A 27,672-nucleotide genomic window follows, 5' to 3' on the forward strand; every position below is an offset into this window, starting at 1 on the left:
AACAGTATTTGGAGAGAAGTTCTTTAACTAGTTGGTTAAGTTAAAATGAAGCTTTGTTCTTTGTTTCTTTTTGCTTTTTGGGGTTTTGGTTTGTTTGTTTGTTTGTTTGTTTGTTTTCTTAGGGCAGGCCATGATTAAAAGAGGAAAAGACATAGGGGATATACAGGTCAAGGAGAAAAGACCACCTAAAAGGGCACTAAGATGGCAGCCATCTGTCAGCCAAGAAGAAAGGCTTCAGAGTAAACCAACCCTGCCAACCCTTGGTCTTGGGGCTTCCAGCCCACAGAACTACAAGTAAATAAATGTCTGTTATTTAAGTCAAGCAGTCTGCAGTATTTTTTTATGGCAGCTTTAGCAAACTAAAATAACTGCTCACATCTCTAAACAAACAACCTACAGAGTGTTTTTATGCAAATGATAATCATCCCATTATTACTTGTCAAATGAATTATTAGAAAAACAATAACATGGTTAAAAACAAGAATAACTGAGAGTTTTAAATAGCAATCTAGTTACCCCAGGGGCTGCTGGAGTGTTAAATGAGTAAATATCTAAATGAATCCAGTATTATCGAACTTTACCTGCCCAGGCAGTCGTTTCCACTTCACCTCCTCCTTTGAATCTTCTAATCCAGGTTCTGTATCGACTGAACTTGACTCACAGTGTTGTTCACAATACACTGGTTTAGTTTTTTCCTCCTGAACAGCCCTCACAGAACGGTAAGATGGCTTTATCTAAATATATACAGAAAGTGAGAATATTATATGTCATGTAAATTTTTTCTCTTTTCTAGCATAGATGGTTTTTAAAATATTAAAACCAACAATATGGAATGTTTTCAAAAGGTAATCCAGAAAAAATTTTAATTTTATTTGTAAATTATTCTAAATAAGAAGAAAGCTGTTTAAAATTTTCCTGTAACCAAAAAGCCTTAAGAAGTTAGGAGAAAAAAACAGAACTCGAATGGTAACATGAAATTGCTTTAATAACTCTGCCCATTTATTTCTATCTCTTCATGAATACCTACCAGATATTATGTCACAGCTCTGATGTACCACAGTATCTCTGGCTTTAATATCACAAAACTTATATTAAGATCTAAAATTTTTTAAATCTTTCATTTCTTAAAAATAGATTTAGCTGTATCCATATCAATGCAAACCAACTCTGCAATCACAGTTTATAATATCAACTACAGAATATGCGACTGACCTGAAATATAGCAAATAAGACTGAAAATGAGGTGAAACTTTTGCTAACATCAATGTAATTTTAAACTATGGGAAATAACAGTAAAAATCTTACTGGTTATTTAAATAATATTGTGAAAAATATGCCTGTAAATGATGTCTACAAACTATCAGACCAAATCTATCCTGCTGACTGTTCTTGTAAATATGAGAACACATTTTCATATTGTTTTGTTATCATCTACATGTCTATATAGCTACTTTCACACTACAAAGTTGAGTAATTGTAACAGACTGTATAGCTTGAAAAGCTTAAAATATTAGCTATCTAATCTTTTATGAACAGTATTTATCAGCTCCTGTTTTACATGGTTCTTTTATCTTTAATATTTTAAAAAACAGTATTATTTTAAAACATTTTCCCTAATGATGAAATCTGTATTTATTATTTAAAATTCATTTAAATATCTTTTAAGTATCAGCTATTACAGGATCAACACATAATCTCTGAAGGTAACTTTCTATTCTACAAATCTATTACAATTTATTCTACAAATCTATTAAAATAATTCTAGAGATCTTGTCTTTTTAGAACTGGAAAACATGTCACCATGTAATCTAAACAAAAGAGGATATATATTTACATGTGCTATTAACTTACACATTCTGGAACTTTCAATCCTCTTACAGTTACGTACAATGTTGATGGATAACGATTTCTTGAACATTTTGACCACCATTCAAAAACCTCAACAACATTTAAGTCAGATCGTGGCTTAGTAGGTGGGTAGTAGAGCTGCAAGCGAAGTTTTGAATTGATGTTTGCATTTCCATTGGCTCCTAGAAGCTTAAAAGAAGAATTCAAATAAAATGTTATCTTCATTGAAAATAAATAAATCCAATAACACAATAATACATAGTCAAAGACTCATTTTAAAAAGATTAATATGGCATGCCGAAATTCCTTCGATTATAAAGCAAAGAACTCTGACATAGTTGGTTAACCACAGTTCAAAATCACTTTGACAAATAGGTAACCCAAATGACTTTTTAAATATTTTCCTGATAGCTGTCTTTTTGCCTATACAACTTCAGATTGTTGGTAAAGCATTTACATTTCTGTGTAGCTGTTACCTTGCACACAGAAGGTGATCAATATACCTTTGTTTGAGATAATGATGATAAAGATCAAATGCATATTATTTAAACACAGAAACAAACTTTCTATCTGTTTAGTATCAGTATTTTTTTTATCCTTACTCAAGGACATGTCCATTGATTTCAGAAAGAGGAGAAGGGAGGGAGCAAGAGAGGGAGAGAAGCATTGATGTGAGAGAGACACCAATTGGCTGCCTCTTGAACACACGCCAACTAGGAACCAAACCCACAACTTTGGCATGTGCTTTGACTGGGAATCGAATCCATGGCCTTTCAATTTACTGGATGACACGCCAACTAACTAAACCACACCAGCCAAGGCTAGTATCAGTATTTTTATAATTTTTAAAATTTTATGGTTTCAATTTTTAAAAAGTCAAAATCGTTTTCAAATGGTAATTAACATGATTAAACTCATTCAATACATTCATTGTATTTAAGAAACCTTTTAGTGTACCTTCTTAAAAAGGTCTATTTAATAAAAAAAAAAAAATTAAACAACTTAAGATTAAGCTAAGTAAATGGAGGTTCTTAAGAGGAAAAAAAAAATCTCACCAAATCAAAATAGGTCCTTTTTCACTAGACTATGACTCTAAGTATAATAGAAAAAGTTTTTGTTAACCTTTATGTCCCCTACAAACTAGCAAAGACAGTTGGGAGCTTTTGCAGCAATTGAAGTAGAAGATGAATTGACAATGAGAAGACTAGAGATTGAGTGCAGGGAACAAATTCAGCAACTGGTACTGACTGATGCAAATTGAAAAGTAAAACAGGGGAAGAGACAAGAAAGATTTGAAGACAGTGCTAACAGAACTTTCTGTGATGATAGAGATGCACTGTATTTGTGCTATCCAATGCAGTATCCAATAGTCACTTATGGCTAGTGAGCACTTGAAGTGTGACTGGTGCAACTGTGGAACTGAATTTATAATTATACTTAATTTTAATTAATTAATTTGAAGTCAAATAATCACATGTGACTGTGGCTCCCAAAATGGACATTGCAAATTTATGGCTGTAAATGAAGAGCCCGGGCAGATGGTAATGATTCAAGTATCAGTCAAAGAAGAGGTGATGATTTAGGTAGGATGTTCAGTTCAGAGGGAGTCAGAGGTATCTGTGGGTCATCTGAGTTGAAATGCTTGATATTTGAAGCAGAGGCAAGAAAATTGGCTCTAAGGAAAGTGGAATAAAGATGAAACCAAGTGTAAGGTTGATATTAGGAAGGTAAATGGAAGACCATGAAGGAATCTGAAGGAACAGTATAGGGAAAATAAAGGGTGGTATCAAGAAAAACAAGATAACAGAATTTCAAGAGTGATATGTTACATGAGTATAGATGAGATAAAAAAACTAAAAAATGTTCAATAATTTAGCAAATCATTAGTGATATGTTGGGAGAAGCTTTAGTGGCTTAGGCCACTAAACGCAGATTGCAGTGTATGCAGAAATAATGCAATTGGCAAACATAGCCCATCTTTTCCCTACCCCTTTAGGGAATGTTGTAAAGTCACTGGAGATCATAAGCTGAGGGGTGGCCTTATGGTACAGAGGGGTAAAGAGCAGTTTCAACTTGACTAATAGAAATGTTCAGTCATTAAATATTAAGCACACAAGACTCCCTTCATAAACCCTATTACTATCTGCTTATCATAAGAAATTATCATTTTAAGGAGATATTAGTCTTCAGTTTCTAAATCATACTTCCCATAAGCTTTAATATTCAGCAGGAAATCTAATATGCTAACAACTAAGATCCTGTTGTATGGTTACAAATTATACAGGTAGAGCAAAAGCAGGTTTACAGATGTAAGGGAAACATGGTTTATTCTTATGTTATTATTTATTATTGTATTTTCCGTATGGACAACTGTAAACCTATTTTTGCCTCACCCTGTACAACACAGAATTTTAAATAAGGCTGTATTATTTTATAATTTATAATTATATATTAATAATATATTTATTATTAATACACCAATAATATTAATTGTTGATATATATTAATACATAATATATGTTAGCATAAGTATTACATTAATGTAATTTTTATTATTGAGGTACTGATATTACTATTAATGATATATTGATATATTACATAATTATAATATATAATTTATAATGTTTAAAAGGCTATATATATATGTGCTAAAAGAACTGAAAGTGCCTGTAGCTGAGAATTATGATAAAGTCTCATAAATTTATAGCTGGACAAGGTTCCTTTGGGGTTCATATGGACCACTATAATAACTTTACGATTATCGAGGACATTCCTAAAACCAATGGTATAGGTATCAAAACATTAAAATTTTACTATGATTCTTGACACTTTATCAAAGATGGATTTTTTTTCCTAGTCACTGTTTCCACATATTTATTAATTCTCTCAATAGATATTCATTAAATACGTTATTTGCTGGGAGCTGGTGATATTATGAAATACAGTGTCAAGAGAGTGATATATATTAAATGCAAAGAGATGTACTGAAATAAAAATTTAAAATGTTTAACAAATTTGCCATAAAGAAGGCACTACAGGCTTTGAAAAGCTTACAGTCTCATGAGGGAGGTTAAGTGTTACTATAGAAGAAGCACATGGAGTATCTTACCCTCTATAGGGATGGAGCCGGGAGAACTCCTGATTGCTATTTCTGTCAATGGTATGTAATAGATAAATAAAAATCTATATGACATTTAAAGGCAAAAATACTATGAGATATAGTATTATTTCCACAGGGCAGCTTATAGGAAATACAGAAGTTCTGCACAAACCTTAGCATTAAAAGGAATGAAAGAAATCTTTAATAAGACCATAAGAAGGCAATGCTTACTGTGTGAAAGTGGCCTTTTTAGGGTTTTGATGTTGTTTTGTTTTTTTTTTCTTTTTCCCCCTCTAATTCAGTATAGAGAGGTACAGAAATAACGGGTTACAAAAGGGTGATTTTAAAAGGTACGCTGGACCAGGTGATTCCCAAGTTCACTGTAGAATTACTTCTCATCACTGCCGACCTGGCTGATATTTAGCAGTCAGACTGCACCTCTTCCAAAGCCTCTCTCTAACCCCCAACATGGATTGAGTGACTTACCTGGGTTTTCAGAGCATCTACTCCATGGCAAGTAGACATGCAAGTAATATGTTTACATAGAAACTGAACTGGAGGGCAAGAACAATGTCTAATATATCTAAGAATAAATATGAATATTTATAATGGCAGTGCCTGGCATTTCATAGATACAAATATTTGTTGAATAGATGGATATACAAAAGGAAAAGTTTTATAATAAGAGAGTACAAAATAGGTTAATTACTCAAGACTTTTTGTAACTCAAATTTATGTTTGAAGTCAGAATACCAGAAATAAAAAAATTATAAAATTAAAATTTTTACAAACATTGATCTTTCCATGCCTTTTATCTGAGCTGAAATATCCTAAAGACATCATTTTATACATAGACTACTGCAAGAATTTCCTACCTTGACCTTCCAGTGTACATATTTGCACCCTCTCTAATCCATTCTCCACCTAGCAAAAGTAATCTTTCTAGAATATAAATCAGTTTATTATAGCTCTGTTTCAAATTCCATAAACCCTCCCACTGTTCTTTAAAAATCCTACAATGGCTTTCTGTGGTTGTAATGGCTCAGAAGGCCCTGTATAATCAAGACACTGTTTACCCTCAGCAACCCCTTCAGGGACCCATCCCCCCCCAGACTCTGTCCTCCAGTACCGGCGCCCTTCTTTCGGCTGTGTACAGCAGGCCTGCAAATAATATGTCATTAAACATCCTTTAGTTGTAACATGGTAAGATGCCATAGGAACTTAACTCTTGTTTACATCAATTATCCTATGATAAAATGGATTTCATTATATACATCATTTCGCTTAAAGTTGCAGAACCTACAGGCAATATTGAGGACTTACTGTATACCTTATTACTTACAACATTAAGATCTTTGTATATACGTACCCTCGTAGAACTGTCTTTTCACCACTGCTACCATCTAGCTAACACTCAAGTTCAATGTCTCTTCCTGACCCCACAGGCTGTTTTCATCATCCACTCTATAACTGTTCACAGTATGTATAAAGATTATAATAAGTGAATAACTGTGTTATCAATTGTTTTGTGTGTTTTCCTTGCTAGAATATGAGGTCCACGAGGCCAAGGAATTTGTCTTCTTTGTTCACTGACTAGAACAGTGACTGGCATACAGAAAAGGTTTAATATTTGTTAAGATGAATAAATGACAGCAGGGTTCTGTCTGTCTCTTTCAATGCTGGATCTTTCGGGCCAAATGGCATACCTGGCACAACCCAGGCACTCAATGAATGTTTAAGAACCTGAATGAGTATTGCTGAAGCTTGAATTAATGACTCTCTACCACTGCAATATTACGTCGGATCATAACTCCTTGTATGAAACCAAATTGAATTTGAACAAAGCAGTTGATCAGATTTGAAGATTATTTTAAAAGTGTTTAAAACAGATGAAAAACATACCTTGAGAAACGCCCAAGCAATTTTTCGAAAGCCACATTCTTGGTTTCGAATTTCAGAGTTATTCCTAATCTCATCCATGCTTAAGAAATCAAGAATCTGTAAATAAATATTTTAAAAAATTACTTCACAGAAGACTAGGCTTCCTAAATTTTAGTACTTTCTAATAATATATTATGAAAATTAAAAAATCATTTGTTTTCTTAAAAGTTGTCCTTGTAGGGAGGAAAAAAATTTTTATCTAATGTCATTAACCTTTAAGTTAATTCATACTGTTAGTGAGGGTCCATTTTTTGACCACTTTTTTATTAATAAATCTTTTATTAAGATTTTTTTAAAATCCAAGACAAAAACAACTAATTACCTCAAATATAGTCTAGGCACAAACACACCAATCATAGAATACTTAAACTTTGGTAATTTTTTTAATGTATGAGAGTAGACTTTGGAAGACTGTTTGTTTAAAAACTCAGGGCCTTACTTATCTCTGGGTCCTTCCTTGGATCATCTTTGTGAAGTTGTGGATTTTCTCTTTGTATATAAGTTGTAATTAGGCTTCTCAAGAAAATTTCTTTCACATCTCCCTTCTGTCTAGATGTCAAAGCTCATAAATTTATAACCAGCCTTCCACAGAGACTAAATGTATTCTAGGAACTTATCAACGATTTTCCTTTTGAACTTCTGTTGTTTATCGAAAGTTTAGCTGAGGTAACAAATGTTATAATTTGCTTAAAATTGGAGTAACTGAGAAAAATCACTTTACACTCCAAAAAAATCACTCTACACTTGATTTCCTTTGCAATAAAAAATTAGAATAGCATGTCAGCTCAAAGGCCATATACTCCATAAAATTTTTCCTAACTGCACGGACCCTCCACTAACCCTTCACATCTAAGTTTTAACTTCATTCGGTTATACATTACATTGTATTAGTCAAGTGATCTGTGTATGCTCACCTTAATTTCTCCTAGTAGTGTACAAATTCTTAGAAAGTCTAATATTGTTAAATGAGTTTGTACTTCATGAATGGGTTAAGAATGGAGAATTACATAGATATACATTAAATTCAATATTTCAGTTAATAGTCATGGCATTGTTGTAAGGATTAAATAATAGAGTAAACCCAAAGGCTAACTACTTATACTAGTAAATGCTCAACAAATATGCTATTACTTGTCTCTCTTACTTGTATCTCCATTGCTTATTACAAACACTAACTAAAAGAAATTAAATTTTCATGCTACTTGGTTGTATATTGAACTACTAAAAACAATAGCTTTGCAATTGGCCCTCTGTATCTGTGGGTTCCACATCTGAAGATTCAACTAACCATACATCACACATATTTTTTTAAAAATCCCCAAAAGTTTCCAAAGTAAAATTTGAATTTGCCATGCATGGAAAACTATGCTGAATCAACGTGAATGGAGTGATGTGTAGACATACCCTGCTGCAGCCTATATGCAAATATAAGTCATATGCAAATACTGTGCCATTTTATATAAAGGACTTCAGTACCCACAGGTTTTGGTATCTGCAGAGGACCTTGGAACCAATCCCCCTGTACATACTGAAGGATGACTGTAATAACTAAAATTTAGTTTAAATTGCTCTATTCAATTCATACCTCAAAGAACAGGATGACTTTAGGGCTCTCATCAAAATCTCGAAGCAAATAGGGAAAGTTTTCATTAAATATAATTTGTTCTTCCCACTCTGGAAGCCTTGATTTTAACTGTTTAAAATCATATGGCTGGGTCATAATAGGAAGAATATAATCCACATTGTCTTTTTCAAAGAAAGATGAAACAGGCCGTTCACTGCTAAAAAAAAGATATTTCTATTAACACAATTCTTTATAAATCTGAGAATGTGAGAAAAAATAAAAAATATGATGTTCAAGGCGAGGCAACTAGAAATAATGAATAGCTTTGAAACATAAACAAAAATTACTTTGATTGTCCATCTAGAAAATGATAAATTTTATGAGACTTAAAAGTGGTGGTACTTCATTTTCCATTTACATATATCAGCGGGTTTCATAGAATTATTTTATTATAGAAATATATAGTAAGAGGTATGATAATACTTTCAGCATACAAAGCTGGAATAAAGTAACTCCTTCAGCATCTTAAATGAGTCGGTCATAAAATAGTACAGTACATTTAAATAAGAAAATGAGCTCAACAGAACTGTAAACTTTTCAAGGTGTATAGTATTTTCTTTGTATGCCCTAAGACAACTGAATAAATGAATGACTTTTTGGATAATCCTCATGTTTCTCATCCTTGCCATCTTTCCAAGAGGATTTTTTTTTCCTAGTTTAATTGTTTATTTTATTGTACTTTTTATTTGGGCCTTCAAGTATGTAGCTATGGAAGTAATAGTAGGAAAAAAATTAAATTCAAAATTCATTTACCTCACCTGAGGCCCAGGTAACAGATTAACTTCAAAACAAAAATATGAAGTTAGATAACTAATGCATTTATAATGCAAGACAAGATGATTTACAATGCTAGCTTAATGCCATAAATTAGTCATTAAGCTTGGCAGAAACTCCCTCAACTCCCCTCCACTTAATATGAATCACTAAATTAAAAGATGCTCTTCATTTCTTCTATAAAACATACTGATCAGTATCAGTGGTTGGTGAACATCTACAACTAGTAAATTTTTCTCCAATACAAATCCATAGCCCTACTCGCATTAACTTTCAATGGCAGAATAGAGAACTTCTACTGTAGACATTTTCAATTCAAGGGTTGGCTGTGCAATTAAAAAAATTACCTATCATCTTTCTTGACGTACTGACCAGTCTTCTCATCAACCACATGAATTTTTACCATTGGGTGAGATATCATAAAATCTGACTTAAGTCGATCAGTTCGGTGGATGTAAACTCCCAGGACAAGGTCATCGTCAAGCAAACATTTGGGATAAACTGGACTATCTCGACCTGTTATTTCCTGAACACCATCATCACCATCAGTGTCTTCATTATCATCTGAAGCTAAAAGCATGGAAGAAAATAAACATTCTAATTAACTGTTCCCACAACAACATACTCAGCAATATAAATTAAATTTTGATATAACTTAATCTTTGTGATTCATGGTTATTTTTCTTTGTTAAGAAAGTAACTTCAAGGAAAGAGCCAGATACCGGCAGACTTAACCTTCTAAGAGTAAAACACTGTACTTATTAATGTATTAAAATAAGGAATCTTTCTTATTTTTCCTAACAAGGACAAACAATGAAAGAAAAAGAGAACAAAGAAAAAAGTAATTTTATCTAGGTATTTCCTAAGTGGAATACATATACTCAATTCATTTATATAATTTATGTTCTGGGCAGGATGCAGTAAGATGTAGCAGGTCAATGCTTCTGGTAACAAAGACCTGAAAAGCCAAATTACGAAAGGATTTTTTTTAAATATCAGTGAAGTGCAGAAACAATGTATAGTAGATGGACTAAAATTCTAGATAAGGAGAATCATTCAGAGATAAGCTATAGAATGACAGCTGTTGCATCCTCCGGGGACATTTGCTGATTCAGGGTATGGGCTGAGGGTCAGTTTTTGGCCCAGGCAAGTGGTCACTACCAGGTGAAAGAGGAATGAGAAAAACTTTCACTGGTTGCATGGGGCTACAGCAATACAATTGGAGTTTTGAGGGATCTCAATCACATAAGCCAATTTGCCTCACAAAACTGAATTCTGAGGCTATGTGAGAGGCTAAAGAGTGAGTGAATCTTCCAGTCTTTTGGTACTGGGAAACAATGACCAGCCCGGGAGAAGGGCCTGATGTAAAACAGGCAGAGATGAAGCCCTCGAGAGCCTGGTCAATTTACACCTACTGCCACTTTTCACCTGGGGCCACTTGTCGATTCTAGGCGCAGTTAGAGGTTGAGAATCCAGGTATGGCCCCTGGCAGAAGGCCCCTACTGGGTGACAGGGAAACCGGCAGAGATTTTGGCATTCACACAGGGCTGGAGTGACATAACTGGGGACTTGGAGGGCCTCAAACACATGGCCAGTCTCCCCCTCCAGGCATTGCCAAATTCTGAAGCTGCATGGGGCAGAAAGCTAATGTACTACGCTGAAAACCTCTGAAGGGCAGAACTCAACCTCCCATAGTCTCTTAGGGCTGATGAAATAAATATCTGTTAGGGTCTCAATTTATAAAACACCTGAAAAGCCACATATTAGGAACAGGACAAATCAGAGACAGAATCATACCAAAACTACAACCTAGCCCCTAATGCAGTTCAATTCCTCATTGGTTGAAACTGAAATCTGTTGCCCATCTACCTGCCTAAGAGAACAAAAAGGAAATCTGTTCTGACAGAAGAAAAATATCATCTGGGGCCTGTAACATTCTATATATAATGTACAGCATACAATAAAAATAATTACTAGACATAAAAGGGGCAAGACTATATGACCAATAACCAAGAGAAAAACCAAAACCAGAAAACAGAAGCTGACCCACAGATGATCCCGACTGGATTATCACACAAGGACTTTTTTTTTAATCCTCATCCGTGAACATGCTTATTGATGTTAGAGAGAGGGGGCGGGAAAGAGAGGGAGAGAAATATCGATGTGAGACAGAAACATCAATCAGTTGCCTCCAGTATGCACCCCAACCAGGACTGAACTTGCAACCTAGACATGTGTCCTGACGGGGGATCAAACCCACGACCTTCTGTCTTATGAGCTGACGCTCCAACCAACTGAGCCACATTGGCCAAGGCAGCACACAGAGACATTTAATAACTGTGATTAATATTCTCAAAAAAATAAAGGGGAAGATGAAAAAACTAATTTCAAAAGTGAAGATTTTCTACAGAGAATTGGAATTCTAACCTCCAATATGATACCATTAAGAGGTGGGGCTTTGGGAGGTGACTAAATCGTGAGGTTGGAGCCCTCATGAATGGGATTACTGCCCTTGTTTATAAAATAGACCTAGAGAGCTCCCTTGCCCCTCCTACCATGGGAGGTTACAGTGAGAAGACACCAGTCTACAATCAGGGAGTGGGCCATCACCAGACCCCCAATCTATGCATGCCTGATCTTGGACTTCCCAACCTCCAGAACTATGAGAAATAGATGTTTATTGTTTAAGCCATCCAATCTCTGGTATTTTCTTATAGCTGCCTGAACAGACTAGGACAATGTAAGTGTCAATTTGACAGCAAGATATAACAATCCTAAACATGCATATATTCATTAACATAGCTTCAAAACATATAAAGAAAAAAGCTAACAAATAAAACAGAGAAACCCAAAATCATAGTGGAAATTTTAATATATGACTCAGTAGCTGATAGAGTAAGCAGATCAAAAAAAAAGTCTAAGATCTGCCGGACACATTAAATTTAATCTAACTTACATACATAGGACCTGGCACACAATGGCATCGGAATTCACATTCTTTTCAAGTGCACATGGAATATTTACTAAATTGACCATAAACTGGTCATAAAGAAAGCCTCAAAAAAATCAAAAGGCTGAAATTCAAAATGTTCTCTGACCACAATGGCAGACAGACACCAAAACAAAAAGATAATTAGAAAAACTACCTACTGCCTGAGACTAAACAATATACTTTTAAATTATCCATGACAAAGAAAGTAAAATGTAATTCATAACATATTTTTACTCAATGATAATGAAAATACAGCATTCAAGAATGTGTAAATAAAATAGTGCTTAGATAGAAATTTAAAGTCTTATAATGCTACTTTTTGTCATTATTATGTCCTATTTGGAACTGTTTTCTCGAGTGAATATGAAATCCCCCCACCTCATGCATAGTTGGAAACTGAAAATTAAGAATAAGAAAATGTTACCATATTTAGTGTGAGAAAAAGAAAGAGACCAATCATCTTTTTTTAATGTAACAATTCTTCTCATTATTAAAATAGCATATACGCATTATAGAAATTTAAAGTCTTAAATGCATATAAAGAATGAACGAAATCTCATAATACCCATCTTATAAAGCTAGAAAAAAACAGCAAATCAAACCCAAAGAAAGTAGGAAAGAAGGAAATAATATAGATAGAATAACTAAAATAATACACAATGTACAACAGACAGAATCAGAGCTAAGAAGTTTGGTTCTCTGAAAAGATTCATAAATTGAAAATCCCTAATATTTACTATTAGGGACTAATCAAGAAATCAAGAGAAAACAAAGTACCAATATCAAGGGGCATCCTTTCAGATGAAAATGAAAAATCTGAATTACATGGACAAAATCTTCAAAATATACTATCAAAGCTGATAAAAGAAAATTGAAGAATCAAACATTTATTTTAAAACTAAATCTAATTTAAAATTCTCCCTGGAAAGAAAACCTCAGCCTAAAAAGCTTCATTAGTAAATTCTTTCAAACAATTAATAAAGAAGTAACACCACTTTATACAATACTTCCAGATAAATGAGAGGGAACATTTTCCAACTGCTTCTGAGACCAACACCTTGATATCAAAAACTCTGGGTATTTCAAGAATGGAAAAGTACAAACCATTCTCTCACATGACCAAAGATACAAAAAAGCTAAGCAAAGTGTCAGCAAATCAAATTCAACACATTTTTAAAAAAGAGATTAACACATCACAACCAAGTGTATCACCCACTCCTACTGGGAACACAAGGATGCCTTAAAATTCAAATAACAATCACATTAATAGAAAAAAGGGTGAAAATTTATATAATTATGTTGATGCAGAAAAAGCACCTGATAAACTTCAGTATCCATTATAAAAAACATCATTACCAGATGATATGATTGTGACTGTAGAAATTCAAAACAATCTATAAATAAACTCTTAGTAGTAATAAATGAATTTAGCAAGAAACTGAATATAATGTTAACAATTTTTAAATCAATTACATTTATACATTCATATATCAGTAACATACAAATACTGGGTTGGTCAAAGCGTTCGTTTGTTTTTTTCTGTAAGATGACTCTAGCAGCACTTATTTGCCTTTAACTTCATTTGAAACAATTCTGTTAAGATTGTATTGTAAGAGCTGTCATATCAGCGGTGCATTTTAAAAAAATATCAAAATTGGTGAATTTTTGTGTAGCCATTTTAATATTGAAGATGGAAGAAAATAAGCAACATTTTTGGCATATTACACTTTATTATTTCAAGAAAGGTAAAAACACAACTGTAATGCAAAAATAGACTTGTGCAGTGTATGGAAAAGGTGCTGTGACCAATGGAATGTGTCAAAAGTGGTTTGCAAAGTTTCATGCTAGAGATTTTCTTGCGGGACGATGCTCCATGGTTGGGTGGACCAGCTGAAACTGACAAGGATCAAATCAAGACATGAATTGAGAACAATCAACATTATACCATGAGGGAGATAGTAAACATACTCAAAATATCCAAATCAATAAAGCTATTGGTGAAAATTAAAAATGTGTCTCTTATTTTATGGGGGAAAAAATCCTTACGGGCTTTTTGGCCAACAAAAGAAAACAAAATTTTTTTTTCAAATGCCATCCATGATAGCATTAAGAGACCCCAAATACATAGAAATAAATCTAAGAAGAGACTCTGCTGAAAGTTACAATATTATGAAGATAAGCTGAAGTGTAAATAAATGGAGTTGCACGCCAATTTCATGGATAGCAATAATCATGCCAGTATTCTGTAAAGATATCAAGTCTACTTAGAGTTGTTATATTGTAGATCTCTTTAGATTCACCCAACCTGGATCAAAATCATGAATAGGGAAAGAGAAGGAGGAGAGAGAATCGAGAAGCTGCCTCTAAAATTCATATGGAAATGCAATGGGTAAAATATAGCTCAGGCAATGGTGAAGAAGGAAAAAGTTAGAGTACTTACACTACCAAACCACAAAACCCATTATAAAGCTATGGTAATTAAACTTGGTGGTGTTGGTACAGTCTAGTGTAACAGAACAGAGACTACAGAAATGGATCTACAGAAATGGATCTCTATACATACTCATGATATTTATGGTAAAAGTGACACTGCAATATTGGGGGAAAGGATCCTCTCTTCAGTAAATGGTACTAGGTCAATTATTTAGTCACATGGGGAAAAAAAGAGTCTTCACCACTAACTCTCACTATACACCAAATTAATTCCAGATGAACTGCAGAGATCAATGTGAAAAGTAAAACAAAAAACTTTTAGAATATATACAAAGACATCTTCAGAACTTGGGAGATTTCATAAATCACAGAAAGCACTTACTATCGAAGGAAAAATGGATAAATTGAGCTACATAAAATTTCAAAATTCTATTTTCAAATGATTCAATAAGAGAAAAATAAAACAACCCAGAGTGGAAGGATATTTGCAATATATATGTGTGAATCTATTTATATATGAGAAAAGACCGATGTCTGGAAATATAAAATGTTCCTACAAATTAATAAAAAGACAGACAATTCCATTTCTTAAAAAACATACACTGAAGACTTGACCAAACTTACCTATGAAAAAATCCAAGTAGTTAATAAACTTGAAGAATATGCTCATCACTAGCTACCACGGAAATCAAATTACAGTCAAAATGAAATATACACAACTAAAAATGGATAACATTTTTAAATAGTGACAACATAAATGTTGTACAGCAATGGAGTCTCTCAAATACTGCTAGTATCAATTGGTAAACCAATTCCAAAAAATGAGAAGTGCCTATTAAAGTGAAAAATACACATGATCTATAGCCTACTCCTAAAACTATGCTGAATAAAATTGTATACATATGCTTGCCAAAAGATGTGGCAATTCATTACAGTTTTACTTCTAATCACCCAAAGCTAGAACCAACTCAAATGCCCATGAATATAACAGGTAAATTAATTGTGGTACATTTATACAATGGATATCTATACAGTACAAAAACAGAAGTGATAATGAGTAAGTTTAACTGCATGCAATAATAGTATAAATCTCACAAAAATAATTTTGAGTGAAAAAAGCCAGACACCAAAGAGCATAGTATTTATAATTCTATTTATATGAAAGTAGAAAAGCTGGCAAAAATAAACTGTGTTAGATTCAAGACGGTGTCTACTTCTGAAGGGGAATGAACTGGAAAAGAACTTGAGGGGACTTCTTGGTGCTAATGATGTCCTGTTTTTTGATTTGGATGACAATTTTATAGGCATGTTTAATTTGTGAAAATTCACTACATAGCATACTTATAATATATACATGTTTCTAAAATTTAATTACAGAAACAGCCAAACATCAATTGCATAATTCAATGAATAAGTATCATAAATTCTAAAATTGCCTATTTCAGTCCCAATTTTTGGCTAATTAAATGGAAACTGAAAATAAACAAACAAAAAAAAGGACATAAGAAGTAGAAAAAAGACAAGAGTAATAAATAATGAAAAACAAGAAGAAAGACATGAATGAAGAGAAAAATTGAAAGCCAGAGGCAAAAAGGAAAAGGGAGAAGCAGGACAAAAGCTTACTTAGGCTGAGGACTTAGAAAAGCACCATGTCTAACAGAGCCATGCAGCCTAATCATCTCAAACGTTTATTGGCTATTGGCCATTTATTGCTGTCAACAACTACAGGTCTGTATTCTTTAGGGTTCTAAACTCAATGGTAGAAAGAAGAAATCTTTTATGCTATAATAGCAACTTCAAAGTTAATGTCATTCTAGAGTTGAATTAAATTAAGTCAGGGATTAGAGATGACTCAAGTAATACTAACTCAAGCAACACTAACTTATCACAGAAAGTTATCGTCACAAATAAATGACTGTTTCAATCTAGATGATACCAAGAACAAGTACCAAATATTATATATTAAATTTTTTTATTACATCCTTTGGGGCTAATTCTCTTTAGTATTAAAGAATGGAAGTCCAAAATCAAGTTATTTCTATTAAGATCACACTTTTCATTTAATGTGGATAACAAACCTGCTTTAGGCTTCTTTTTCTTTTTTTTTGGTTTGGATTTTGTGTCATCTTGCACGCTGTCTTCTACATTTTGTTCCACCGAGGTTATTTCATCATCTTGATTATCTGAAGTAACTGTTCCAACGAGACCTTCCTTCTTTTCACCTTCAACTGTGTCATGAAAGGTCAATGTACTGCAAATACAACCCAAGTACAAGTCATTACAAATATATTATTATTATTATTCATGGTGCAGCAAAGTGAAAAGTGAATAGAAGCAAGGATAATCCTAAAATCAGTATTATCTCCAGATAGGAGATATGTTTTCTTTTGCACTAAAATGGTTAGCTGTCAAGCTAGGTATTACAGGCATTATTTTATACTTGGTGATGAGCTATATATCCAATGAGCCAAATTAAACTGAGCTCTAAACTCCAGGGAAAAATAAAATTGTATCTTATGACCAGTGGATCTGCTTTTACATAGAGTTGATCAAAAGCTTCCTTGCCCTGCTGCCAAATGAATGACCAAACTTCTAATTTACTTTATTTAAAAGCGAAAAATGTGTTCTAAGTTTGTTCTGTTTTCAAAAGGCTTCAGATACTCAACTTTCAATTTCTAGGTGAGAATTAATTGCTCAGGTTTTTCAGTGGATGGTGTGATACTACATTTTCAGCAGGCTATTATTAAAATTAAAATTTGCATCACATTAACTAATAAATGGTGAAGGGGTAGCATCTCAGAAACACACATACTTATAGCAAGAAACCAACCTATTAAAGTTTGTAATTTATCAAGTAAAAAACCTACATCTAAATAATCAAAATTTGACTTCAAATATATAGGGTCATATTTCAAAAAAAAAGAGATAAAAAGAATAGAGAAATATTTCAAATTAGCCATCTCAGAAAGCCGTATTTTATCATGTCATCAGGTCCTAGTGCTTAAAGAGAGTAACACCCTTTGCATGTCACTGTCATGTAAGTCATGGTTTTACTTAAGATTCATAAACTACACTTATTTAATAGTAAGTATGGCTTCCCAATTCATATGGTAGCTATGAGAAGAGGCTTTATAATATCCTGGGGTGAACAGCCTCTAAGGTGGGCCCCAATAATCCCTGCCTCCCAGCATTCGTAGCTTTGTGTAATCACCTTCCCCTGATACTTCTAATAGACAAGACTATAACAAAAGTTAATAGATGCTACAAGTAAGATTATGTTCCAAAAAGACTATGAATGCTCTCGCTCGCGCTCTCTCAACCCTTGCTCTGGAGAAGCAAGTGCCCACCATTCTGAGTAGTCCATGATAAGAGGTCCATATAGCAAGGAACTAAGTTGCCTGGCCAAAAGCCAGACAGGACCTGAGACCTGCTGGCAGTCACAGGAGTAAGCTTAGAAGTGGATCTTCCAAGCCTGCCAACTGCAGTGTCACTCGGCAGAGGCATCCCCACCCAGGCAAGTCTTGAGACAACTGCAGCCCCAGGTGATATCTTAAGGGTAGCCTTTTGGAGACTTAGTCAGAGACACCTAGTGAAGCTACACCCAGTTTCCTGATCCACAAAAATATGAGACAGTAAATGTTTCGCATCTTAAGCTGTTGGTTCTGGAGTAGTTTATTGCTTCTTAATACAGCAACAGGTAACTAATAAATATACTAATATGTCCTTGTAACAACTCTATGTGCCCTCTCTTTGTTACCATTGGTTGTCTAGCTTTTGATAAGATGGGAATTATTTTTACATGAGGACACTAGGGAAAATTGTCCCTGTATACCAGGCAATAGCCAAATACAGAATGTTCCCACCTCAAGTTGTTTACCTAAATATGGACTACAGAAAACAAATTATGGTAGCTAAAGGACTTTTTTATTTTGGTTTCCCTAAGCAGAGACATATTTATATGAATATATGCACAGAAGTTCACATTGCATATGCAAGCATGCATATATAAAAACCATATACAGAAAGAGTAGAATACCAAATTGCTAACAGTGATTACCTCTGGATGATTGGATTACTTTTATTTTCTTCTTTTGTTTCTGTGTATTCTACAATGAACAAATGTAAATTGTATATTAAGGGAAAAGGACTATATTCACATATCAGGTATTTATAACTAAAAAATGGAGGAGTAATTAGGTTTCTATTATTTAAAAGCAAGTGTTAGTGAGTAGTTAAGGGTAGAGATTTTGGAGCAAGACTGCCAAGGTTTTGGTTCAGCTTCTCACTGGTTCTGTGACATAAACTCTTCCATTTCCTCATCTACAAAAGATAATATTACTATTCCTCACTGGGTTAGTTAATTTTTATAAAGCATTTAGTACATAGTAAGGATAGATGCTATTATTGCACTGACAATGTGTCCAAATGAAAGTCTTAAGAATTTTCTTTGTGAAACTACTGATATCATTTAAAAGTAGAAAATAACAGTTTTTAAGAGAATATTTATCAATATAAAGTACCTTGTTTCAGCATTAGACAGAATTGGAGCTTTCTTTTTTTTCTTTCTTTTTTTTTCACTGCTCAATTTGTCATCATGCAAGGAAGAATCTGAGGGAAAGTAGATCAACTGTTCTTTGAGTTTCTTTCTTATTTTCTTCTTAATCTCCTTTGCCATTTCTTCAGCTACCTGGAGCTGATATACTTGCTTCAGTTCTTCTTCCTCATCTAAACTATTTCTTTTTTCTTTATTTACTTTCTCACTTTTCTGATGGGCAACATCTGGCTGTGACTTGGTCTGCTCTTGGTCCACCTTCTCAGGAGTGTCCTGTTCCATTTGCTGTGGAGTCACCTGGCACACTGTTGTAGTAACCTTCTCATTTGTCGTTTCTTGCTTTTCTTCCTCTCCACTCACATCATCATCTGGATTTTCAGCTGTTGCCTCTGGATTGCTTGGTTGGTTTTTAATGACTCTCATGCTCTTCTTTGGGTTATTAGCGTGAGCGGCAATTCACCAATTTTAGTTTCTTTAATTTTCTGAAGATTGCTTCTAACAGTGTCAAACTAGAAAATAAAGACACAATAATAAAGTTTCACCAAGCATAGTTATTTAAAGACAAAACACAATGACTAGTGTTCAACGATGTATAATATTGGAAAAATTATTTCATTTTTTTACTTGAACACAGTGACATTCTAGACTAGAGCATCTGATAAGCACTCTCCTAGTTCAATCTTCCAGCACTAGATTAGTAATCTCTCAGGGTAAATTCTGATAGAATGAGTTAATTAACATGTGAAAAAGCACTTAACAAATTTTATGTTAGTTAATTGCTTAAATCTCAAATGCCATTTTCCTCTTTGACAGAATCATCCATACACCAATTTAGAGAAACTGGTAAAGGGCCACTGAGCTAACACACCTCAGGTTCTCCATTAGAAAACACCTACAGGTCATTTATCTTGCTTTATAATTACATTCTAAAACCAAAAGTATAGAGCTCTAGGATCACCCTGCAATTAGTCCAAATACATCACTGAAGATACTGCGAAGTATGAAATATTACCAAGTTAAATCAAATGATAGACTAAACACACACCTGTACCTCTTTCCCCAATCAAATGTAAAATAAGAGATATTTTTAATAGAAAAAAAGGCTAAAAATCAAAAAGGGATATTACTAGTAATAAAATAAATATTTTAGGAAATTCCCAAAAGATAAAAAATAGGCAGGATTAAATCTATTAAGGAACTCCCAGAGAAAAAACACAGCCCGTAGGAAAAGAATTCTCCCAAGAAAAGGGTGCTTCCAGAGAAGCCATAAACTCAGAGTTAAGAAATACAAAGTGAAAGAAGGCATAAGCCTGAGGGTGGCCAATTGAGGAGTTGGGAGGGACAACCCTGTCCTCCACCTCCATCTGTGTTAGATGGTGACTTTCACTCAGGATAAAGCAGCTGAGCATAGAGAGATACCGCAGCATGCTTCAGGTAGGCACAATCTCACCAACGGCAGAAGCTGACCACGTCAAACACAACCAACAGGCAGGAGAGATTCTTAGAAAGATGACTGGACAACTAAAAACTAACAAACACTTAAGGAAAATAGCACAATAAAGTAAAAGCCACAAAATCCAATAAAACAGAAATATTAACAATGAAGGAAAAGGAACAGCATAAACAAAATACTAATTTAAAATAAGTGTGATTAATTAGATTTAGTCTCATTTGTTTATTTTTTCTTTTGTTTCCCTTGCCTGGAGAGATATATCAGATACAAATTTTTGTGAGCCATGTCCAAGATTTTGCTGCCTACGTTTTCTTCTTTTTTGACTTTTATGGTTTCAAGTATAACATTTAAGTCTTTGATCCATTTTGAATTTATTCTCGTGTGTAGTGTAAAAAGATGGTCTAGTTTCATTTTTCTGCACATATCTGTCCAATTTTCCCAGCATCATTTATTGAGTAAACTATCTTTATCCCACTGTATGTGTTTGTTTCACTGTTTAATATTAAACTGATTATAAAGGTGTGGGTTTTTTCTGGGCTCTCTATTCTATTCCATTAATCTGTGTCTGTTTTTATGCCAGTACCAGGCTGTTTTGATTATAGTTTAATATTAGGTAACGTGATACCTCCAACTTTGTTCTTTTTCAGGATAGCTGTTGCTCTGCAGGGCTTTTCGTGATTCCATATAAATTTTTTGAAATATTTGTTCTAGTTCTGTGAAATATGTCATTGGACTCTTGATAGGAATTGCGTTGAATCCACACATTGCTTTGGGTAGTATGGACATTTTAATGATGTTAATTCTTCCTATCCATGAACATGGTATGCGCTTTCATTTGTATCTTCTTCAATTGCTCTTCTGAGTATCTTATAATATCCAAGTACAGGTCTTTTACATCCTTGGTTAGGGTTATTCATATGCATTTTATTCTTTTTTTTCCCTAAACTAAAATGTTTTTGCACAGCAAAGGAAAACAACAAAGTAAAAAGACAACCTACAGAATGGGAAAACATATTCACTGATACATCTGATAAGGGATTAATATCCAAAATTTATTAAGAATTTACAAAATTCAACACCAAAAAAACCAAACAATCGAATTAAAAATGGGCAAAGGACTTGAATAGATATTTCTCCAACGACGACACACAGATGGTCAAAAGACATATGAAAAGAAGCTTAACCTCACTAATTATCAGAGAAATGCAAATTAAAACCACAAAGATATCATCTCACACCTTGTCAGAATGGCTATCAATAAATCAAAAAACAACAAATGCTGGCAAGGATGTAGAGAAAGGGTAACACTCATGTACTGTTGATGGGAATGCAGATTGCTGTGGCCACTCTGGAAAGTCATATGGAGATACCTCAAGTCATTAAAAATGGATATGCTTTTTGCCCCAGTGATCCCACTTCTGGGAACATACCCAAAAGAAGCCAAAAACTAATTCAAAAGAACATAAGCACCCCTACCTTCATTGCAGTGTTATTTACAATCAACTAGATATGGAAGCAGCCTACATGTCCATCAGTAGATGAGTGGATAAAACAACTATGGGACATTTACACAATGGAATACACTCGGCCATTAAAAAAGAAAATTTTACCCTTTGCGACGGTATGGATGGGCCTGGAGAACATTATGCTAAATCAAATAAGCCAGCCAGAGAAAGACAAATACCATATGATTTCATTCATGTATCTAATGAAAAAACTGAACTAACAAGCAAAATAGAGACAGACCAATAGATAGAGAGCAGGATGACATCTAAGGATGCAGGGACCAATTAGAGGATAGAGGGATTGAGCAAAAAGGAAAAAGAACTCATGGACATGAACATCAGTGGGCTGACTGCAGAGGGGCAGGAGATATAAGGGGACTAAATGATAATGGGAAAAAAAATACAATAAAAAAGAAAATATTAAAATATAAAAATAAGTGTGATTAAACAGCAATAAAGAAATGTGAAAGTATAATGGATGTAAAAAAAACAAACACTGCAGATATTAGAATTAAAATTTTGAGTGGTAGAAATTAAAGATATGTGTTGAAAAACAGAATGGACAAAAGCAAAGTGCTGAAGAATGGAAGCCAGTATCAAAATGAAGAATTCTCCCAGAAATGTATGAGCTTATTAATAAAATATGAAGCTCACTTCCTGAATATCCCCATTTTTAACAGTAGTTAGAAAATATCTAATATATGAGAACTAGTATCCCAAAAAATGGCAGAGCAAAATTAGGTTTACAGTGGTACATATGAAAAATAATATAATAATTAATAAATAATAATGCAAGAATAAACTCTGTAGTGCATACTCACAACTGTAAACCCACTCTGCCACACCATGCATATCTATTCTACCATCTCCAAGACTCTTTTGATTACCTAAATATAGTTCCAAATTCTATCTATTTTTTAAGGATGAATTATGAAGCTGAATCTTAAAAAACCCCACAAAACTTGCCTAATCAAATCTAATAAAAATAAATTTTCTTTAAGAAAAAGTTTACTTCACATGTTCTGTTTGTAGAAGCAATAAATGCTTCAGTTATGACAGTAAGAAACAAAAAATTAAAAATATGAAACAACAGAAAATACAAAACAACACAAAAAAGAAGACCCAGAGCTCAGCCTTGGTTGTCTCAGGCGAGGAAAATCATTGTTAATCTTTTCAGAACCTTATTTTTCTCTTTTCTATGAACATACTCATACCTGATGACCTTGAATTTCCATTATTTTAAGATAGGCCAAATGGAAATTTTTCTTTTAACTTCCAATGAGTACCAGAAATGTAGTGGCAACAGTATACAAATTGTGAGGAAATTAATGAAGGAAATAGTTGGAAAAGGAGAGCCAGGAATTAGCAACAGGAAAAAGAACAATGTTCTCGATTTAAAAAATGAAACAATTGAGAGCTGCATGGGTAAACACAGCTCACCTCCTCCCATACCACATCAAAATTACAATTAAAATACAAAACAACCATCACTCAAAACTGTCAGAAATCAAGTTGAATGGAAGTCTGACAACAATGTAATTAGTAACAACATCCATCCAGACTGGCAGGAGGGGCAGAGACTCTGAATTGCAGAACAGCCAGGTTCCATATCCACGTGTGGATACAAATTTGGGATATCTCAAGGACGAGCAGTCCAGCCCCACAGCAGGCCCACCAGCCCAGCGTTCCAGGGCCAGGAAGGTAAGTCCCCTTGACTTTTAGCTACAAAAACCAGCAGGGATTGAGCCAGTGGATGACATGGCTAAACTCCCAAGCAGTTCCCCTTAATGAACCCACACTAGGACTTATTCAGACTCATGCCCTCTGAACTCCAGCATGGGGGCAGCAGCCTGAGAGACACCAGTGGCAAGCAGGAAGGAAATGAAGTGTCGGGCATCGAAGCGAGAGCTGGGGGACAGCTTTCTCCCAGACAGAAAATTGCGCAGAAGCTACTGCTCCTTTTCTGAGCCCTCCCACTAGAAGCTGCAGAGCTGGCAGGCAGGTGCCGTATCTGACACTCCATCAACCTGGCTAACACTTTGTCCTGCCTTGGAGATCATCGAGACTCTGTCCCAGTCCCACCCAAATTATGGGTTCAACCAAACTGTTAATGGTGATTTTTCCATATGAATGGCTGGTCTTGGCTCATACTTCACAACTTCTTAAATCCTATCAAACAAGCAACAGCCAGCATATGTACCTCTTGCTAAGTGCTCCAAGGCCTGGTACTGCCAACAGCCAGCCTAGATTCACAGCGTGGATTTCCCTGGGAATCTCCAAGCCCAGCACAAGTAGCAGCCATCTCACATTGCTTTATAGCTCAGGCAGGGTGACCGTGGGCAGAACCCTGAATTGAATGACGTTGGCCTGTTCCACCCAGGAAACCCCAATCTGCATACACAGTGGATGGCTATAGACTACATCTGAGCACCACGACCTGGCCCTGCACACCTGAACCTCCACGAAGGGAAGAGTTTGAGCATCAGCAGTCACAGCATGACCTTGCAGATGACTGGCCTAGGTAATTACCTCCCATTGATCTGCCAACAGCAATCAAAGCTCAGCCCACACAAAGGGCACACCTTGAGTACACAGCTTGGGCGATAGGGGTGGCTGTGCCACTAGACCCTACAGAATACCTACTACATTAGGCCAAGCTACCAAGTCAGGGAGTTACAGCAGATCTATGAAATATACAGAAACAAAATAGGGAGGCTGCCAAAGTTAGAAAACAAAGAAGCATGGCCCAAATGAAAGAACAGAACAAAACTCCAGAAAAACGACCAAACAAAATGGAGATGAACAATATACCACATGCAGAGTTCAAAGCACTGGTTATAGGATGTTCAAGGAACTTAGTGAGGACTCAACAGCATAAAAAAGATCCAGTCAGAAACAAAAGATTCACTAACTGAAATAAAGAACAATTTACAGGGAAAAAACAGTAGAGTGGATAAAGCTGAGAATCAAATCAATGATACGGAATATATGGAAGCAAAAAACAACCAATCAGAACAACAAGAAAAAAAAATATAAAAACAAGAATAGCAAAAGCAGCCTCTGGAAGAAGTTCAAGAGGTCCAAAATTTACATCATAAGGGTGCCAGAAGGAAAAGAAAAAGAGCAAGAAATTGGAAATCCATTTGTAAAAAATTATGGAAGATAACTTCCCTAATCTAGTGAAGAAAATAGACACGCAAGTCCAAGAAGCAGAGACAATCCCAAACAACATGGATACAAAGAGGCCCACTCCAAGACACACTGTAATTAAAATGCGAATGATTAAAGACAAAGAGAGAATCTTAAAAGAGAAAAGCAGTTAGTTACCTAAGGGGATTCCCATAGGACTGTCAGCGAATTTCTCAAAAGAAACTTTGCAGGCTACAAAGGATTGCCAAGAAATAGTCAAAGTCATGAAAAGCAGGGACATACAGCCAAGATTGCTCTGCCCAGCAAAGAGATCATTTAGAATCAAAGAGCAGATAAAGAGCTTCCCAGAGAGAGAGAAACTAAAGGAGTTCATCACCACGAATCCAATATTTATGTGAATTCTTAAAGGACTTGCAAAGAAAAAGATCAAAACTATGAATATAATGACAATAAATATCTATTTATCAACAACTGAATCTAAAAAACAAACTAATTAAACAAGAAGAACAGAGACAGAAATCATGCATACAGAGTTTTGTGATGGTTGCCAGATGGGTGGAGGATGTGGGAAGGGATGAAGAGGTGAGATTAAGAAATACAAATACGTAGCTACAGAATAGCCACCGGGGTGTAAACTACAGCATAGGAAACGGAGTAGCCAAGGAATTTACACACATGATCCACGGACATGAACAATGGTGTGGGAATTGTCTTAGGGAGGGAGGAGTGCTGGGTGAAGGGCAGCAAAGGGGGAAATATTGGGACCACTGCAATAGCATAATCAATAAAGTATTAAAAATAAGAAAATAAAAAGTGAAACCCTTGGAAAGCTATCACATGAGCCTCAGTTTTTAAATTCCTCTCTTCCACTGATGGCAGCATTTATACTAATAACAGCATATTAATTTTGTTGTGTGACTTTCTTTTCCTTTTGTACCTGCTTTTGCTTTATTCAATTAATTTTTTAAAATACTGCAATCAATACCAATCCCAAATATCTTTGGTAACATCGCATATGTTCCGTAGCACAGATGTTTATTTTTTACAAGAACCTGTCTTTGTGGTTTTGATTTTTTTAGATATTTATTTTTAGAGAGACGGGAGGAAGAAGAGAAAAATAGCAGTGTGTGGTTACCTCTTGCGTGCCCCCTACTGGGCACTTGGCGCACAACCCAAGCATGTGCCCTGACTGGGAATCGAACCAGCAACCTTTCAGTTTGGAGGCTGGTACTCAATCCACTGAGTCACACCAGCCAGGGCTGATTTTCTTTTTCTTGAGAATGGTTTTATGGGATAGTTTTTAAATTTCCAAGTTTATAAATGTTAAACTTTTGTTATCAATCTAGGTTCATTATACTATTGTAAAAAAGTGTTTACTCTATGGAATTTAATAGTTTCAATGACTAGATTCTGACTGAATTTTGAAGTGTCCCAAATAAATTTGTTCATGGCCTATTATATCTTTGTCCATCCTTTTCATCTTTACCATCTGTATATCATTTAGTATTTTGTCTTAATTTGTAACATCGCATATGTTAAAAATCAGCTATATTGACTATAACTTACATACAGTAAATTTCACCAATTCTAAGTGAATAATTAAATGAATTTTGGCAAATGTGTACAGACATGTAACTATCACCATATCATGATACTAAACATTTCCATCACTACACATGATGATGATTTACAAAGTCAACCCCTACTCCCACAGGCCTGGCCCCACTCGACCTATCATGATAGTTTTGTCTCATCTAGGATTTCATGTAAGTAGAATCATCCAGTATATAGCCCTTTGTGTCTCCTTTCCCTTACTCAGCATAAACCTTTGAGATTCATCCGTGTTGTTGCACATATATTAGTTTATTCCTTCTTATTGCTGACCAATATTCGACCGTGAGACTATATATCAGTTTTTATTTTTTCATACTACAAATTTGGGCTACTTTCAGTTTTGCACTATTATGTTTTCATTTATCTTGAGTGAATTCCCAAAAACAGAAATGGTGTACTAGATGGTAATTAGATATTCAACTTCTTAAATAACTGCCGAACTGTTTTCCCAAGTAGCTTACTCCTTTGCATTCCCAATATGTTTTAAGATCAGTTCTAGTTTTAACATCTTTGTCAGCACTTAGCATTGCCAATTTTTGTTAACTTGTTCTAGTAAGTGTGTAGTGATATCTCATTGCTGTTTTAAACTTCATTTCCCTAATTACTAATGACATTGATCTTTACATGTGTTATGTGCTATCTGCATCTCTTTTCTGGGTAAGTGTTCAAGTCTTTCACCCATTTTC

The 27,672-nt window shown here is 34.5% G+C and overlaps 1 protein-coding gene across 1 annotated transcript in view; it reads right to left on the bottom strand.

Moving 5' to 3' along the window:
* AHI1 (Abelson helper integration site 1) overlaps nucleotides 1-23,457 on the bottom strand; it is a 170,773-nt gene extending 147,316 nt beyond the window's left edge. The window contains 9 exon segments of the mRNA XM_054568649.1: nucleotides 582-734; nucleotides 1,852-2,037; nucleotides 6,851-6,946; nucleotides 8,475-8,667; nucleotides 9,635-9,857; nucleotides 16,791-16,963; nucleotides 19,233-19,719; nucleotides 19,722-19,773; nucleotides 23,437-23,457. Of these exon segments, the coding sequence (XP_054424624.1) occupies nucleotides 582-734; nucleotides 1,852-2,037; nucleotides 6,851-6,946; nucleotides 8,475-8,667; nucleotides 9,635-9,857; nucleotides 16,791-16,963; nucleotides 19,233-19,719; nucleotides 19,722-19,773; nucleotides 23,437-23,457 (1,584 nt within the window).
* Between the last annotated feature and the right edge of the window lie 4,215 nt (nucleotides 23,458-27,672).

Source organism: Pteronotus mesoamericanus, unplaced genomic scaffold (assembly GCF_021234165.1).
Source record: "Pteronotus mesoamericanus isolate MK-2021 breed Mesoamerican mustached bat unplaced genomic scaffold, CSHL_Meso_final contig_20, whole genome shotgun sequence".
NCBI lineage: Eukaryota > Metazoa > Chordata > Mammalia > Chiroptera > Mormoopidae > Pteronotus > Pteronotus mesoamericanus.